This window comes from Vigna umbellata, chromosome 7 (genome assembly GCF_029865625.1).
Source record: "Vigna umbellata cultivar VRB3 chromosome 7, Vumbellata_1.0, whole genome shotgun sequence".
NCBI classification, from domain to species: domain Eukaryota; kingdom Viridiplantae; phylum Streptophyta; class Magnoliopsida; order Fabales; family Fabaceae; genus Vigna; species Vigna umbellata.
This window is the reverse complement of record NC_142171.1, coordinates 27,167,562-27,186,383: the sequence shown is the minus strand read 5'-3', so window position 1 is coordinate 27,186,383 and position 18,822 is coordinate 27,167,562. Positions and strand designations below refer to the sequence as shown.

The window sequence follows — 18,822 nt, the reverse complement described above, 5'->3', positions numbered from 1 at the left end:
TAACAGGCAAACATAAACTGCTAATAAATAGCTATAAATTTCCATAAAATTTGACATCATCCAAAATAGTTTTTCATTCTTGACTAACTAATTCTTAAGAAACTATTTGATCCAATCCTCATGTCTTGAGACACTAAAAGTATGTAGTTCTTTATGCCACCAGGTTGCATCATAGTATGTAGCCAGACAACCACTGGTTAAAATGTCAATACCTATATGTAACTAACAAACAATGCATTTCTTACCCTTTACTATCTTTTGCATCTACAAAAGATACTCTTAAAAATAACTAAGTGCTGTCATGTGAAATCTGACTACATACTCAAAGCACCTTCAATACTTTATTCGGTCAAGATGTAGGGCTGTAGCGAAGATGCTGCTCATAGAAATTGATGAGCTGCAACATATGAAAAAGATAAGGGTTATATGAGAAGAGGCCTTAGAAACATTGACAATGAAATAATCAAATGTAGTAATGAGAAGGAAGAGGGTACTACAAGAAGTGGATTAAATGCTTTTAGATACTTGTTGTTAACCATCACTTCTGTTCCATCAGACCTGCAAAGTTTATCACCAAATTATTAAGCTCATATAACATACTCAATAGAATAAAAGAGAGTAAAGATATCATTTAGGAACAAAATCGAGTAACGCAAATGAAACCCCAGGCTCCATCGAATCAAATGATATATCAGCCAAAAGTAAAGAGTAGAGACATGTTTAAAAAAACTTATCCCTTAACACTTACAATTAGGGAACAGATGAGGTAAAAATGAAATAAACTTGATCAAAAAATAAAACTATCTTATAAATAAGCTGATTTGCTAAAAGCACTCAGTAATTTCTCTAAAACCTAACTTATGCATAAGCTAGTTCTAACTTGTAAGGAAATTGATTTCATTTTTGCTTCTTCTAAATACATAGGTTTATCTAACAGACCATAGGTACATTTCTTCAATGACCTTGAACAAACTTCTTTGGCAGAATTTTGCTTCATTTGTTGCTCTCACATGACTATAATATTTTTCCTCTCAAAATGCTTTCGAAATTATAAAAATGAGCGCAGGCAAGATCACCCTGCAGAAATACAATAGATTTAAATGTGTATGAGAACATACAAAACTTGCAAGACTAGTTTAGAAAATCATAGCTCTCAACTGCACCCAGTAAGGCTGCAATCACAGTAGCATTGCAGAGCAGCACCCTACTGTTCTAAGAGCAATCTCACAGCACATTTTTTTGCCATTTTCACAGGCAACCTCTTGTGTCTCACCTGCCTGATACCAGAGCTTAGCCAGGAATCTTCTACTCTGAATTTTTCAGCAAAATTGGTTATCCATCTCGCAGCAACCTCCACTCAAAGAGGCAAATCATTAATGGGTGAGTGAGCATGTATGTGAGAAAGAGGTGGCAACTGGTTGGAGAGGATAGGGAAATTGTTTTTTGGGACTGTTGTGCATCCCCAAATTGGACCACTCTATACCTCCAAACAGTCCACTATAGGAGGAGGGTATTTTGTTGTTTTCCTATTAATCATAGACAAATGTGGCCCTGCCTAACTCAAGAAAATTTTTCTCCGGTGAAGGATAACTATGGTTTCTACCAAAACATACAAGAGACAAAACAAACAACATATTTATATATCATTATACTGATATATAAACAGAACTCATGAATAAAAAATTTAATAACCAAATTGAAAAATGCATATAATAATAAGAAAGAATGCAAAATATTATCAAACAAATACATATATTTGAATATAACAGAAGCTTTAAAGAAAGCAATGTTGTCAAACTCAAGGATAGTATAAAGACAAACAGATCATAACATTCTTCCAAAATTGCACAATTATTTTAGATAGATGCATATATGTAAGAAAAATAGCATACAGTAAGAAAAAAATCTATAACTTATAAGTCAAATAAATCACCAAGAACAGAATGAATGTAAAGCGTAGGTTCATTTCACATACTGACCTACATGCCCAAACCCCACCTTCCCTATCATTTCTTTTTAAAGATCACACAGTCAACCCGTGTCTAGACTCAATCACAACAACACACTGACACCTTGTTACCTTTGTCATGACATGCAACGTAAGAGTCATAACAAGCATGGCAGTAACAAGAAGCAAAACAACCACAATGGTGTTTCTCAGGAATCCTGCAACACTGATGACAACATCCAGCTACGATTGCTGCAATGCCCAGTGATGGCAATGGCAATATTTGACAACAATGAAAGTATCAAGTGCATCTTCATTCATCTTAGAAAAGAAGATCAAAGCAGACCAGTGATCTAATTAATCATTTGTCTGCTGAAACTCTTGATGCACAAGTGACCTATGCAATTAGCAATCCCCCATGAGTTAACAGGTGGACCCACCCACACAAAACTTGTTGGATTGTGTAAGTTAGCAATTTATTGACATCATAGAGAAAGAGAAACAATGTTTTTGAGTGGCTGCTCTTGGTGCTATTGAATAGTGAAAATGCGAGTCATCAAGGCAGTATGGACTAATTTGGCATCAGTAAAGAAAATGCATGTACAACATGCAAATAAGAATTACAATGATGACCAATTTAAATTAACAAACAAAACAAGCAAACTTCACACAACTTGATAAATCTCAATTTCCAATTAATGCAGATGCATTAGAACTTTATCTAAGGCAAAGGGTTTTCAGGATATTGAAAAAAAGTTCAAACTTACCAGGCAAGTAATTATGTCCATCAACAAGGAAGGAAACAGATTTTTAGTAGATAAATAAAAATTGTGTCTAATAGGGATACATTTTCAGAGAATATTTATGGAGAAAACTTGTAACAAAACTTATCTTTTCTACAACATGTCATCCTCAAATGGTTAAATAGAAGTTGTTAATAGAAATCTTTCTCAACTACTTATGTGTTTGATATCTAAAATATAAGTCAAAAGATCATCTCCCTCATGGAGTTTGCTTACAATATAATAGTAAACTCCAAAACTTCTCATTCTCCTTGAGTTAGTCCATGACTTCAATCCATTAACACCTCTTGACTCATTACATCTTCCTAACTTCAAATCTATGATGTGTTGAGATAGGCTTAAGAAGATGACTTTGTTAATAACCTACCGCTAGAGTCATGGTTATCAAACTCGCGAGTTAACTCGTACGAGTTTGCATTTCTACACACAGCTTCCAAGTTAACTCGGAAGTAAACTCACTTTTGGTGTAAACTCGATAAAATCGGAAGCAAACTCAGTCAACTCACCCAAGCTCGAGAGTTTGCAACCGGGTTGGCGAGAGTTCAGAGGAGAAATTTTTTTAAACCCAAAACGACAACAACCATAGTCGTTTGGTGCGCGAAACTAAAAAAGGAAAACTCGCCGTGAATCGATTGGCGTCTCGCTACATGATTTTCTCCTCACTACATCCCTCACTGCTTGTGGTGCCACTACTCGCTCACGCTCGTGGCAACATTGTTCGCTCACACTCGCGACGCTACCGTTCGTGGTTTGCTCGTCACACAATTGTATCATCGTTTGCTCGTCGCAAAGTTGTTTGCTTATCATTCGTGTGTTTGAGGTTGTCTCTAGTCCTCTACTATGTTCCACAAAGGTAAGTTTTTTTTGTTGGTCAACTACGCACCATTTTTTGGAGGAAGGGATTTAGGGGATTTGTGAGTTTTTTTTTGTCAGCTACAAGAAGGGATTTTATTTTCTCGTGGTGTGCAGCTTTTAGAAAGGAAATTATTTAGGTTTTTAATTAATTAGGATTTTTAATTAAGAATTAGAGATTATTTTTAATTATTTAATAATTGTATAATGTTTTGTAATGTTGTAGTTGGAAACTGAAATTATGAATAATTTAAAGTATGTCTAGGAATAAATCAAATTTAATTAATAGTAGTCTAAACGTATCTTATTTATTAAAGAATAGAAATAAAAATACTTTAACTATTTTGTTTAATTATTTTATTGTAATATTTGAATTAATGTTATTTATAACTTTTTTTTGAAAAATAGTAAACTCTTACGAGTTTACGAATCGAGTCTACGAGTCAAGATTACGAGCTCTCACAAGTTTACGTATACTCTCGAGTTTGACAAGTTTACGTATACTCTCGAGTTTGACAAGTTTACGTATACTCTCGAGTTTGACAAACTTGGTTAGAATAAAAGGATCAAATAGAACGGAACACATAACAATATAAAAATTCAACAAACAAGTGTAGGAATTAAGTCATTTTCCAACCAAGTAAATGGGTGTGACTTCACCTAAGAAATGATAGGTTCCCCTCTTAAAGGAAGTCCAAACTTCAAGATTGAGGAAATGGACCATTCCAAGTACTTGAGAAGATCAATGACAATAGGTACAAGTTGAATCTCCAAAGTGAATATAGTGTAAGTCATGCTTTCAATGTTAAAGAATTAACTCCTTGTGATATAAGTTAAAAAAATTCTAGGACAAATTCTATTCCAGTAGGGAAGAAAGGAGCCCACAAATTCAAGAAGCTTCTAGAAGAATGACTTGAAGCAACACTAGGGAAATAGAAGAACTCCTAAAAGCTAGCAATATCATTAGAAAAGAAAAAAAAATTACTTAGTCTACCCTTGTTTCTTTTGTTGGTATTTTGAGGATAAGAAACATATTTGAACACAAGCATAACTACTAGGCATTTTTCCTATTCAAACCCATGGCCAACTGGTCACCAAGGCTCATCATTACAATTGAACCAAGGCTCACCCTCACTTGTGCAAATATTTTACCAAAACTTAAACCCTGAAGCAATGATGTTCAGGGTAAAATTGGATTTTTGAAGCCTATATCATAGTTGCACCATGGCCACACTATAGTGGCCATGGTTATTGTGTCTTCCATGGTTATAATTGCTACCAAATTTGACACCCTAGTATGCAAAGTAATTAAATGGATCATACCCAATAGACAAAGGTAGAGAAAGACCAAAGAAAAACAAATGAAAAAATTTATAAAATAGAAATCTTGATTTAATTGGCCTTACCAAAGACTTATTTTTTGCCAATGCTACCTAATGAGAAAAAGGTATGTTATAGGCCATGAATGTTAACATTACATGAATTTGGAACTCAGTTACGCCCACAATTTGAAAAATAACCCACAACTACAACTTTTTGCAACTTTAAGGCTTTTAGACACTCCCTAATCACACGACAACCAAAATTGTGGTTACATTACAATTTTTAAACCTTGGTTATGGTTACTAAAATAGAATTCTATATTAAAAATAGTTAATTATATGCTAAAAATAGTTGATTCTATACTAAAAATAGTTGCTTTTATACTAAAAATAGTTAATATGAAATTTTATAAATGGTTAATCTTATACTAAAAGTAAGAATGAAATTTGTATATAAAATCAAGTTTTAATAATGCAAGTACCATATAATACATTTGTGTCTAGAAGAAGTGCACTTAATGCTCAGGGTATTATCATGATTGTAAGAAGACATTTGCTCGCTTCGCATTACTCTTAGGAGGGGGAGATGCCTACACTACGCCTTGAAAAAAGGCTAAATTGGAAGCCAAATGAAGAAAGTGGTTCCATACTCTAACAAATGCTACATAATAGTAGTGTTAGGCTTACTAGACAATTTCCAAGGGAAGTTGCAGGATCAAGCCCCATCCATCCTGACCTAGAATTCCTTGACCTAATCAATTAATGTTCTAGGGCTAGGATATAATTCCAATAGAACAATCCTTCTACTGATCCACGTTTCTCATCAAACAAACCGAAGAATCAAAATCATATAACTAGTACCAATTGATGGAGTAGATTAGGTCTATCACGGTTTCACTATATTAATTAAGCATAAGAGATAAGGATTCAAAGAGATACCATCTTATTGGCTTTTTCATTAATCCTGGCCCCTCAAAAGTGTACCACTCCAATTTCTTTCCCAACAGGACATTATGAGAAATAGAGAAGATTGGGAGAAAATATCCCTTGTGTGTTTAGCATACACATAGGGTAGTTTATTTATATTGTAAGATATGGGCCAATGCCCTTAATACAGAATAGACTAAGCCCAAATAACAGAAACACACATCTTAACATCTAACACTCTCCCTCAAGCTGGAGCATATAAATCATATGTCTGCCAACTGGTTGCTTGAGTTAACGAAGTCAGTCTTGATATCTCCTGATATGATTTTTTCTCGAATGAAGTGACAATCAACTTCAATGTGCTTGGTTCTCTCATGGAAGACAGGGTTAGAGCTAATATAGAGAGCAGCTTGATTATCACATATAAGTGTCATGTGAGTGACATCTCCAAATTTCAATTCACCAAGCAATTGTTTAAGCCACACAAGCTCGCAAGTAGCTGATGCCATAGCTCTATATTCTGCTTCTGCACTGGACCTTGCCACAACACTTTGCTTCTTACTTTTCCAAGATATCAGGTTGCCACCAATAGAGACACAATATCCAGAAGTAGACCTCCTATCAGAAGGGGAACCAGCCCAATCAGCATCTGAATAGCAAACAATTTTTGTATCGTTGTTAGGGCCATATAGCAAACCTTTTCCAGGTGATCCTTTAATATACTTCAGTATGTGAACAACTGTATCCCAATGGTCTTCACATGGGGAGTTTAGAAATTGACTCACCACACTAACTGCGAAAGAAATGTCAGGACGCGTAACAGTAAGATAGTTTAATTTACCAACTAATCTTCTGTACCGCTCAGGATCTGAGAAAGGCTCCCCTGATTTGGTAGGAGTTTGATGTTAGGGTCCATAGGTGTCTCAACAGATTTACAGTTCATTAACCCTGTTTCCTCCAAGATGTCTAACGCATACTTCCTCTGAGATATGACAATACCATCATTGGATTGTGTTACTTCAATACCCAAAAGTATCGGAGTTTGCCAAGATCTTTGGTTTGAAAATGATAACAAAGGTGTTGTTTCATCTGAAAGATGCCAAGATAGTCACTTCCTGTGAGAACAATATCATCGACATATACTATTAAGTAGCACTTGAGTGGCGATAGAACACTGAATGATCCGCTTCACAGCGAGACATACCAAATTGTTGAACAACCCAGCTGAATTTACCAAACCAGGTCCGAGGAGACTGTTTTAAGCCATATAAGGATTTGCGAAGACGACATACCAATCCAGATGACTCCCCCTGAGCAACAAAGCCAGGCGGTTGCTCCATATAAATTTCTTCATGCAAATCACCATTTAGAAAAACATTTTTGACATCAAGTTGGTAAAGAGGCTATTGTCGAAGAGCGGCCATGGCAATGAATAGGCGAACATTTTACCACTGGAGAAAAAGTATCACCGTAATCCAAACCAAAAATCTGTGTAGCCTTTGGCAACCAGTCGAGCTTTCAGACGATCAATTGTGCCATCAGGACCAACCTTGATAGAATACACCCACCTGCAAACAACAACAGACTTTCCAGATGGTAATTGGACAAGCTCCCAAGTTCCACTTTTCTGTAAAACACTTAATTCATCCAGCATAGCTTGACGCCAGCCAGGATGACTTAAGGCATCAGCCACAGATTTAGGAATGGACACAGAAGAAATGGATGAGAGACAAGTGTAAAAAGATGGAGATAATCTATGGTAACTAAGAACAGTGTAATGGGGGGAAGGGTTACGGGTAGAGCGTATACCTTTACGGAGGGCAATAAGCAAGTCAGACTCATTTGCTGGAGCCGGAGGAGACACACGAGGCGGCACTGGAAGTGAGTCATGAGGGAGACAATTGCGGCGACTATAAACCTGAAAGGGTGGTGGTGAAGGACAATCCTGTGGTGAATGAGAGTCTAAAGAAGGAGGAGACAAAATGGGATTAGAATCACCACGAGGATCACATATAAGAGGAATATCAACAGTAACAGGGAGAGGTACAGAACTAGAAGATAGATGTGTAAAGTAAAAAGAAGATTCATCAAAAGTGACATAAGCAGAGATAAAATGATGATTGAGGGAAGGGGAAAAACACTTATAGCCCTTTTGTGACTGTGGAAATCCTCAGAAGACACATTTGTGAGACCTAGGAGATAACTTATCAAGACCAGGACTAAAATCATGAACAAAACATGTAGACCCAAAAACTCTAAGAGGTAATGAATGTAGAGGGTCTTGAGGAAATAAGATAGAATGAGGGATTTTGTTATCTAGGACGGAAGATGGCATACGGTTGATAAGATAACATGCCGTGAGAACAACATCACCCCAAAAACGTGAGGGTACTTCACCATGAATGAGAAGGGTACGAGTTGTTTCAATAAGGTGTCTATTCTTGCGCTCAGCCATCCCATTTTGTTGAGGGGTATAAGCACATGAGGTTTGGTGAAGAATGCCATTAGAAGCCATAAAATGTTTAAATGGTTGAGAAAGGTATTCACGGCCATTATTACTGCGTAAATTTCGAATAGAAACCCCAAACTGTGTTTTTATTTCATTAAAAAAAGATTGGAAAATAGAAAACAACTCAGAACGATTCTTCATTAAAAACAACCAAGTACATCTGGAATAGTCATCAATAAAGGTAACAAAATACTGAAAACCTAAAATGGACTTAACACGACTAGGTCTCCAAATGTCAGAATGAACCAATGAAAAGGGGGACGACGCCCGTTGTGGGACACAACGAGGAAAGGAACTACGAGTATGTTTCCCTAACTGACAAGACTCACACGACAAACTGGATAATGTGGACAACCTCGGGACAAGTTGTTGTAGTTTGGCAAGACTAGGATGACCGAACTGAGCATGAAGAAGGGATGGTGACTCCATGACTACGCCAACATGTGGAGAAGGGCGAAGATGATAAAGGCCATGAGACTCACATCCTGTGCCAATCATGTGTTTCGAACTCCGGTCCTGCAACCAAACAGAATCTTTAGTAAATGAAATAACACAATTAAGAGTACGAGTTAAATGACTAATGGACAATAAGTTGAAGGGAGACCCAGGGACATAAAGTACAAGATCAATGGATATTGATGGAAAAATATTAACAGTACCAATACCATGAGATGAGACTCTAGACCCATCAGTCATTATTACCGAGGGTAAATTATCAGGACATGACAAGGAAGAAAACAATGACTTGTTACCAGTGATATAATCGGTGGCGCCTGAGTCAAGGACCCAAGGTTCGAGGGAGTGAGTTAGACCAACAAAAGGTGTACTTGTACGTGCAACAGATGCAGATGTAGTGGAACCAGAGTGCTGATGATCCTCATACCATCTGAGAAATTCGTTAAAGATTGCAGGTTTGTCTACGGTATTAGATGAGGTAGGATGGTCTGCAGACAGTGATCGGGGAGGTGGATCAGAATTTGCCATTGCTACAGGTCGAGGAGGACGTCCATGGAGAGCATAACATCCATCAATCTTGTGGCCTAACTTGCCATAATGGTCACATTTTGGACGTCCTTTACTTGGCTTGCGAGACCGACTTCAATCATCACGTTGAGCAGCCATAACAGAGGAATCATCAATATGAGGGGATGTCTCAGTGACGGGTTTGCTCGGTATACGCAAAAGAGCAGAACAAGTAGAAGTAAAGTTGGGTATGACAGGAGAACCCAAAATCTGATCACGGACATGAGAAACATCATCAGAGAGTCCGTATAATGCCAACAACATGAAGTACTTTGATCATTGTTCCAATTCTTCAGCAGGAGTGGTGTAATATATCATTAAAGTCATGAAGAAGGGCATGAATTTTACCCAAATATTCTGCCATGGGACCAGGATTGCGCGGATCAATAACAGTTAATAGGTCCTGACAAACACCATAAAGACACTGAGTGTCATTTGTGTATAACAACTTCGCTTGTGCCCATACTTTTGAACATGTTTCATAGGATCGAAACATTTGTTTCAGTGAGGAGTGAATGGTGGACTTTATAACAATGCATAACTGAGCATCAATTTTCATCCAGCGGGAAGTGTCATCTATGGGAGCAGTAGTCACATTTTGAGTAAGATGATCTAAGTACCCCTGACTCTTCAACCAAAGTTTGATGTCGGACGCCCATGTTGCATAATTTGTGCCATCTAACTTGTCAATGGACAAGTGTACATTCACATAATTGGTATATATTGAGGGATCAGAAGATGAGCCACCAATAGAGGTGTTTGTAGACGAGGAAGACGCCATGGAGAGGGAGAAACCCTAAAAATTCAAAGTGCTCCGATTGACGCAACGACCACAGATCCAGAAAGAGGGGAGGAGGCGATCACGACGATGCTGATCGGCGGCGGAAAGCTCCGGCGACGCGCCGGCACACGTGGCGACAGCGGCAGCGGTGACTCTTGCGACGGCGCGTGGGTGGTTCGTTCGCCGCGATCTTCGTACCACGGTGGTTGCCCGGTCGAGACGATTCCGATGGTGTGGTCGCCGGTCGATTCTGGAAATCCGGCGGCGGCGGCGGCGACGGTGGAGGCGACAACAGCGGCGGCGACGACGGTGGAGGCGACGACAGCAGCGGCGACTGCAACGACAGCGACAGTGATGAGTGCCGGAGACCGTGGAGTTGACTGGAACTATTCCTGTGCTCTAGATACCATATGAGAAATAGAGAAGATTGGGAGAAAATATCCCTTGTGTGTTTAGCATACACATAGGGTAGTTTATTTATATTGTAAGATATGGACCAATGCCCTTAATACAGAATAGACTAAGCCCAAATAACAGAAACACACATCTTAACTTCTAACAGACATAATATTTTCCTTTTTTACAATACGCAATTACCTTAGCAAAGTAAGGATTCAAAGAGATACCATAAGTGTTGCTTTTTTTTTGGCCTATCAAAACCACTCCAATTTCTTTCCCAAGAAGACATAATATTATCCCTTTTACAATATGCAATTCAATTAGCAAAGCTAAGCCCACAAAGTAGATCTTATATTCAACCTATCGCTTCTTTCTAGCTTTAGTTTTTCCTTCTCTATAAGTATCCTTTCTTCCAATCAATCAATAAATTTTAAAAAATTCAAAACCAAGCATACTATTCCAAAGATCTATTGAAGTTTATGAAAAATAGCAACCAAATTATCCCTTAGCACTAGCACAAAGTAAGCAAGCTACCTTTTACTCTATAAGAAAGAAAATACCCCCGAAACCATATCAAATAATGATTCATAAAAACTAGAGTTCTTTCCATAAATTCTAAATACGATTTTTCATCAACCCATCCAATCTAATTCATTACTCTCCCAGTAGACACAACACCCACGAGCAAGGATCTGTAGTTCTTTAGAACAACCTCTGGATCCCAAGATTTTCAACCCCTTTTGTAAATTTGAAACTCATGTTTGAATCTTAACGGCAACAAACAAATGACACTTACACAGGACACCATGTCCTTTTTCCAAGGGTACCTCTTTCAATTTATTATTTTGTCTCAAAATATGAACTCCAAAACCTTTTTCTCTCATACCCATTCGCCCAAACGCCGATGATTTAGCTTTTGATATGATATTATTGCTACACTTGTTTCTTCTCTTTACCAAGAACCGTAATCATTCTTTGTTACTTCTTTACTTGACTCATTTCCCTATCAATGATGATTTGCTGAAAGATTGTTCCACTCCAAGGTTGCATGCTTCCTAGAACATTATGAAAGGTGGTCGATAGAAGCAATGCCTCAACCCTCTCTTGAGGCTAGTTTATTTATTTCCTTAACCAAATAACTCTCAGTCAAGTTGACTACAATACAAGTCATGTGGGATGGTCCTGCCAAGCCAGATAAGTTTAGCTTAGGCACCTAATTTACGTGTGTGTGAGTGGCACTTCCTCTCCCGTTTGCCTTTCTTCCTTCCCATTGGGACCCCAATGAGAGCACTATTGGGTCTAGTCATCAGGTAGGGCCTTCTAAAAGACAATCAAGGTCTAATTGAAGAACCACAAAATTTAAAGGTAAGTATTTTGTTTAGTATATATGTTTTAGCATTTGTCAACATTGGCTAAAATTGTATTGGTACTAACAAAGGAATTGTGGACATCTTAGCTTCTCAAGTACATCAATTCCCCCCTTTCTATCAAATATTCCACACCGAATCCTTTATCAACCAAAGAATAGAAAAACACTATACTCAGCACAATAAAATTCAAGCTTAAACTGCTTGTAGTGAAATATAAAAAAATAAAATAAGCTTCAATAAGTCAAAACGATATTGGAAATATCTGTGACTGGCCTCATTTATTACTAGAAGCTTGATCAACTGTCTCTATAAATTGTAAGAGAAAGGTACTACTGTTTTTTCATTAACTGAAAATAATCATTATCGAAGAGTACACAATTGCAACCAAAATTAACACTTCTCCTTTCCTGAACCGACCAGCTGTATCAAAGAAGAAAGATATCATAAAAACATACATGACTAAAGGTCAACTAATCTTAGCATGCATATTATGTAAACAAATGCACAGTGAAATTTATTGTTATTTGCTGAGTTACTTACTTTGAAGCCACAAAGGTTACCAAAACATCCTGCGCTCCGCTGGCTACGGAAGCTGAATAGCCTATTGGTTTTATAATCTTTACAATATTGCTAGCAGGTCTGGCATGATTACCACCACTACCAGCATTCCGTGATAGTAGTGCTGACTCATCTGTACCAACAGCTGCTCCAATTGGGTTTTGTGTATTGGCAGGCTCACCAGCATATAACTCTTTGTTGAACCTCTTTACAGAACCAGATTTTCTCCTTTTGGCTCCTCGGCAGCGACCACTTTCACTTGTTTCCATGCGAACCACCTTTGGTTTAGCAGCTGTTTGACCATTATTGCCAGCAAACCCAGGACCAGAAGGCATTGCCTCTGGAATTCGTATTGCAAGCCTGTCGGCGTCATTCCCACTGGCAGAAGAGGCTTTAAGCTCACTAAGCTTAGGATCATAATCATTTTCCTCATTCCTTTCAACATTTTGTTCTAAAACAATTGGAGATTTGTTAACAATAACAGGTGTGGCACTTTCAAGATTGCTGCCAGCACCATTTCCCAGTTCATCAGCAAAAAGAACAGTCTGCGGAAAGGCAGGAATAACAGGAAGGCTAGCATCACTAAGAACAGGAAGAGCAGACTGTGAATGGTTTCCAACAGTACTGGAAAAGCGTCGAAGACTGTATGGAGTGGTAGAACGCTCCAGCCTCTTCTTGGGTTGAGTATGATGCACCACGTGCTTGCGTTTGCGCTTCCGGTGTCTTCCTGACTTCAAGCTTGGAAACCACAAAAAATAAGTATTAGTGAACATGTGCTTTGCACAATCTAGACATATATATCCATCCAGTTTCGGGCAGCTACAGTCTTTTTATAAGCAAAGTAACCTATTCTAAATAGCAGGAAAAACAGAACACAAACATAAAATATGATAGGAATATATGTCTCTTCACATCTAAGCGCATAATTTAACACAAGGTCCAAAGAAAGATATAAAAACTTTTATCTTTTATGGAAGGGAATACCTCTCCTCAAAAGCTTCAACAACATCAGGAACAGAAACTAGATTTTCTGGTGGCTCCCAAGTGTTGGCTGTCTCAGGCCACCCATTCCTTCAGCAATAAACCCATAAACAGATCAGCAAAAATATATACATAAAAATTTTCACACTAGACCCGTTTTCCTTCATGATTTGATATTCATAATAGACAATCTCTTCCACCCCCATTTCCTAGTTATCTGTCCTTATTTGTGATCAGATTATAAGTCGCATCTATCACTTTTACTCTCTAATCTTTTTTACTTTTCCCACTCTGTTCTTCCACCCCCAATATGGGATTGATGGCTATTTTTCTTTTCCCGTTTCGTCACAACCAAGTCAATAAATAAGAACAAAAGACAAAGGAGCAAAAGGGGCACTCACCACTTGATAAAGTATTGCACTTGACCCTGTATTAGCAGCATTGGAAATCCACATTGTCATAAGGAAAGCCCCCAACAGGACAAAAAACAAGTTAGGCCAAAGAACAACATCAACAACAACAAATTCTCTCAAAGTTTGGCTGGCTACTCGAATCAAGTTCGCCAGCAAACCATAAAATTACTCAAGAATCCTTATTAAGATAAAAATAGACCAAAAACACACTCCCATTACAGATAAAACTAGACCAACAATAACTATAAAAAGAAAACTCCATTACATATCAAATAATTAAACAAAACATAACCTTCAATCACCAAAGAATAAGAACAACAATAAATCCAATGATAGGCCACATGAATCACACAACTAGGTGGCCCTTTACACCAAAAAAAAAATCAAAAAACTCACTCTTGCTGAGGAAGCTGGACCAAAACTAAATCGATTGCAGATAAATTTTTTTAAAAAACAAATTACGTAAGAAAAAGTCGGCTACATGAATCCCTCGACATAATTGACGTTATTTGGCAACCGGGTACCCCATTAAACCAAAAAATGACTCAATAAAAAAGGTAAAAAAAGACATAACAGATTAAGCTAGGCAAAAAAAAAGTCAGGGAAGATAAAATCATTTAAAAGAAAAAAAAAACACAGACACAACACAAAGCAGAACAAGAGGGAGAAAAACATAAACCCCAATCATCAAACAGCAAGAAAAAGTCTATCTAAGAGCAAGGTCGACTACATGAATCACAAAAGCCATCATACGAAACAAAAAAAAAAAACAATAAAATGCCCATAACAGATAAAATTAGCACAGACAAAACAAGTGGGGAAAAAAACTCCATTGCAGCACCACCAATGCCCAAATAAGAGGAAAAGATGGGAACTTTTTACCTTGCGCACCCTCTTACGACGTATAGCTTCAACTTCATAAAAATTCTCAGCAAGAACAACACCTTGAGCCCCTGGAAAAGCACCACCAGCATTTTCCTCTTCTTCATCTCCCTCCACACCATACTCTTGTTCCCCCTCCCCTTCTCCTTCCTCACCCTCCCCTTCAGAATCCTCCACCTGGGGTTCCTCATCCTCACCGTTCCGCAACTGGGTACCCTCGTTCCCCTCAAAGCTTTGAACTTTGTCACTTCCACCCTCTCCACTTCCCGAATCCGCAGCACCAGAAGGCTCCACCACCTCGGCCGGAGCATCCGCCGTGGCCTTTTTCTTAGCACCACCCTTCATTGCAGCAACCTTGAGCAGTGCCCTCTCTATTTTGTTCTTCTGGTTTTGCTGATGAACGAAAAAATAAATCTTCTTCTGCCGAAGAGGAAACACCAAAAGTTGTGTCCACTCTGGGGTGAGGTGATGAGCTGTCAATCTATGTGTATCTATGCCTGAAAGCGTGATCCATCGCTCAGGTTTTTATTTAAAGCTTTTCTTCTTTCGCCCCTTTTTCCTCTTTCTTTCTTCTTTTTTCATTAAGATTTTTCCTTTTTAATTTTTTTTTCTCACTCTTTTTTTCTTCTCTGGATTTCTTGGTGGGGTTTGTAATTTTGTTTCCCTCCCTACCCCGCCTATTATTTTTTTTCGTTCCTTTTTTTTTGTCTTTTTCTTGTCCTAATGTCTTATTTTTTTTCAAGATAAAAACATATTTCTGTCAGAAAAAATAAATTTATTTATTTTTAAGGGTTAATGAAATTTTAAATTTATTGTAAACTTAAATATTTTCAATTAAGTTTTATTTTTGTTATCATATAAAGACAAATACACACAATGTAAAAATATAATTACATTATTCGATTAAAAAATAGTAAATAACAAAAACAAAATTCAAAAATTTATTACTAACTTGAAACTAAATTCAATTAAAACTTTTATAGAATTACTAGAGAATGGCTTAGACACGTTTTAAGATACACTTCGTATGCAAATTATTTTATGTGTCTCTTATTAACAAATTTTTATATTTTATTGAATTAAAATCATTTCATATTTGATAAAAGTACATAATTTGTTAATCTTTTAATTAACTGAAAATAAGCTATATAACTTACTTTTTATTGTTATAAAATTATTTATAGTTTTGAATTATTGTGAATGCACAGTGGGTGGCATGCGTTTCCTTAGTATTTATGTAAAAAGAAAAAAGTCTTATATTCTTTTAATAATTTTGTAAAGTTTTATAAATAAAGCATTGAATGAAAAATATATATTTAATGATTTCAGGCAAAAATTAATTAATGCTTATACTTTTATATTGAGTCATAAATAAGGTATTAATTGAAATTTTATATTTATGCGTTAAACAAACAAACTATTGAATGCATGAACTTCTTTTATAAATAAGGTATTAAGAGAAATTTTATATAACAAAAAATTTTAATCCAGAATGCTATGATCATCATTATAATGGGTGGGATGGTGTTGATAAATTTATTTAATAGTTATTTAAACTATATATAAAAATGAAGTATAGTTTAGTTTAATTTGATTTGAATAAAAAAATGTGAACATAATTAGATTTGAGCTAAGTTAATTATCAAGCCAGTGCTTTATAGTTTGATTTGAATTCATGATTGTATATTATTATGATAAAATTGTTAAACACTTTTTACAGAAAATTGTTGAATATTTATTATTAAAATTTAGTTAAATAAAGAGACGTATTACTTTTTTATAATCATTGATATATTATTTTTTCATTTAATTATAAATAATATTAGAGTGAGCACTTATTACTAAATCAGAAAAAAAAAACAAATAATAGTCAATGTGTAAGTCAACAAGATAACTGAATAATCTATAATAACTCATAGCAACTCAAGTTATTTCATTATAATTCGACTCACTTTTCTGTCACCAAAATAATGGTGCAATCCAGAATAATTTCCTCTAAACAATTTATAGTAGAAATTGAATTCATGACAATTTCCTCTAATTGTCCTTAGTCATCTTAACTTTGATACTAATAGTTTGATCGAGCACTTATCTTTAATTTGAAAGTTAAAATTAATATTAAAGAGTATAACTCTTTTTACTTAATAGTATAGTCTTAGTGTCACAATTTTATTGTAATTTATTTTTATCTAATTTACTATCATAAGATAATTGATACTTGTTCAACAAATAATTCTAGAATTTTTATTTGAAATTTAAATTAGAAAGTTTAGATAAGAAAAAGATAAATTAATATATAACCGACTTATTTCTCAACGTACATAATCCTTCACAATTATTAATAGATTATTTTGCTAATATGGAAATATAATTAATGTAAAATAAATATTTTGGTTGAAAAAATTGTTAAACATTAATAACGGAAAATAATAAAGTAATTATATATTTAAAACTATAATCATTTTCGTTGAACAACTACACATTGAGATTTAAACTTGTGACCAATGGCGGATCTATCTTCAACAAATAGTTTCAAGGTGTCAAAATCTTTGTATAAATTAGAGTTAAACATATTCAAATTAAAAAAATATATTTTAAGTTTTATATTAATTCTCACACACACGCGCACTATATATATATATATATATATATATACATGGTGTGGGAAAACACTAGAGGAGAGGGTTGAATAGTGTTTCCACATCTTTTCACAATCTCTAAGTTAATCATGATGTACGTAATACTTTGTAAGTTGTTAGCCCTTGTTTGGTAAACATTATCCTGAATAATCGTTTACATGCCCGACTCAGCATGTCCAATGTTTATATGTATAGGCAATAACTTCAAAAAGAGTGAGGAGTATGATGAGAGTGGGAGTGTTGAATCTCTAATTACACTACATCGTTTATCAATAGACTAAAACACACAAAATGTTTTATACTCGTTCACTTGTTAAGGCTACATCTAGTTCTCCCCTAAGTTAACTTAGTTCTCCCCTAAGTTAACTTAGAGGGTTTCATTAGATATTCAATGAAGTACATTTGAGTTTAACTCACTCTTGATTGCGTAGTATTATTCCCCACTCCTAGTATCCCTAGACGCTCCTAGTACATTTGAGAAACATCTTCTAGTTTAGTTTCCCCCACTTCTGGTTGCGTATTATTGTTCATCACTCCTAGTATCCCTGATCACCAAATAACCTCTAATTACCTTGGATCAATTGAGTATTTGCAGCACTTTTGGTACTCAGCAACCCTACCGAGATTTCATGAGTATTTGCATCACTCTTGGTACTCAGCAACCCTGTCGAGATTTTCTTGGAGTATTCGCATCACTCCTAGTACTCAACAACCCTACTGAGATTTCCTTTGAGTATTTGCACCACTCCTGGTACTCGACAACCCTACCAAGATTTCCTTTGAGTATTCGCACCACTTTTGGTATCCTTAGGAAACCTGGTATCCATGATATCGCCTAGTTGAGTTTCACCCACTCGTGGTTGTGCAGTGTTCTTCACCACTCCTAGTATCATTGATCAGTGAATAATCTTCAATTACCCTAGATCGGTTGAGTATTCACACCATTCCCGGTATTAGACGACCTCACATAGATTTCCTTAACCATTCAAAGTTAAGTTGTAAGTGTTTTGATTCTCTCCAAAATTGCATCATAGATTACTTACAAGTAGTTCAAACCATAACTCTCAAAGAGAGGATATGTTAAAATACAAAACAGTCTAAACACTCCCAAGTTTTTCTCTCATTTGTCTTTTTCTCTCCTTACATAAGTAAGCATTGAATACAATGAAGTACTCGAGGGATGGTTTAATTCACTATTTCTCTCTTTCTTCAAGTGGATGTTTTGATGAAGCTTGAGAGTATTCTTCTTCTTTTCTTGAGCTCTTCTCTTTTTCCTTTTCTTGATAGGAAGAGTTTAGCATTGATACTTCGAAGAGATTTCCTTGCTCAATGGATGATGAGATATCTTTATATCTTCATATTTTCTCTCCTCTTAATCATCATCTTCTTCTTTCTTCTAGCCTTCTATACATACA

At 36.1% G+C, this 18,822-nt stretch overlaps 1 protein-coding gene across 2 annotated transcripts; it reads right to left on the bottom strand.

The window, feature by feature from the left end:
- On the bottom strand, window positions 1-15,403 carry LOC124838030 (chromo domain protein LHP1-like). Of its 2 annotated transcripts, XM_047313536.2 has the most exons (6): window positions 14,769-15,400; window positions 13,875-13,900; window positions 13,477-13,563; window positions 12,475-13,230; window positions 498-558; window positions 1-397 (listed from the first exon to the last, which is right to left on the bottom strand). In XM_047313536.2, the coding sequence occupies exons 1-6, from the start codon at window positions 15,111-15,113 to the stop codon at window positions 350-352; spliced, it is 1,323 nt and encodes a 440-aa protein (XP_047169492.1). In that variant the 5' UTR covers window positions 15,114-15,400; the 3' UTR covers window positions 1-349. The 2 variants fall into 2 exon arrangements, with proteins under 2 accessions (XP_047169492.1, XP_087950156.1); XM_088094030.1 differs by lacking the exons at window positions 1-397; window positions 498-558 and adding an exon at window positions 8,475-8,877 and having other exon boundaries at window positions 14,769-15,403.
- Between the last annotated feature and the right edge of the window lie 3,419 nt (window positions 15,404-18,822).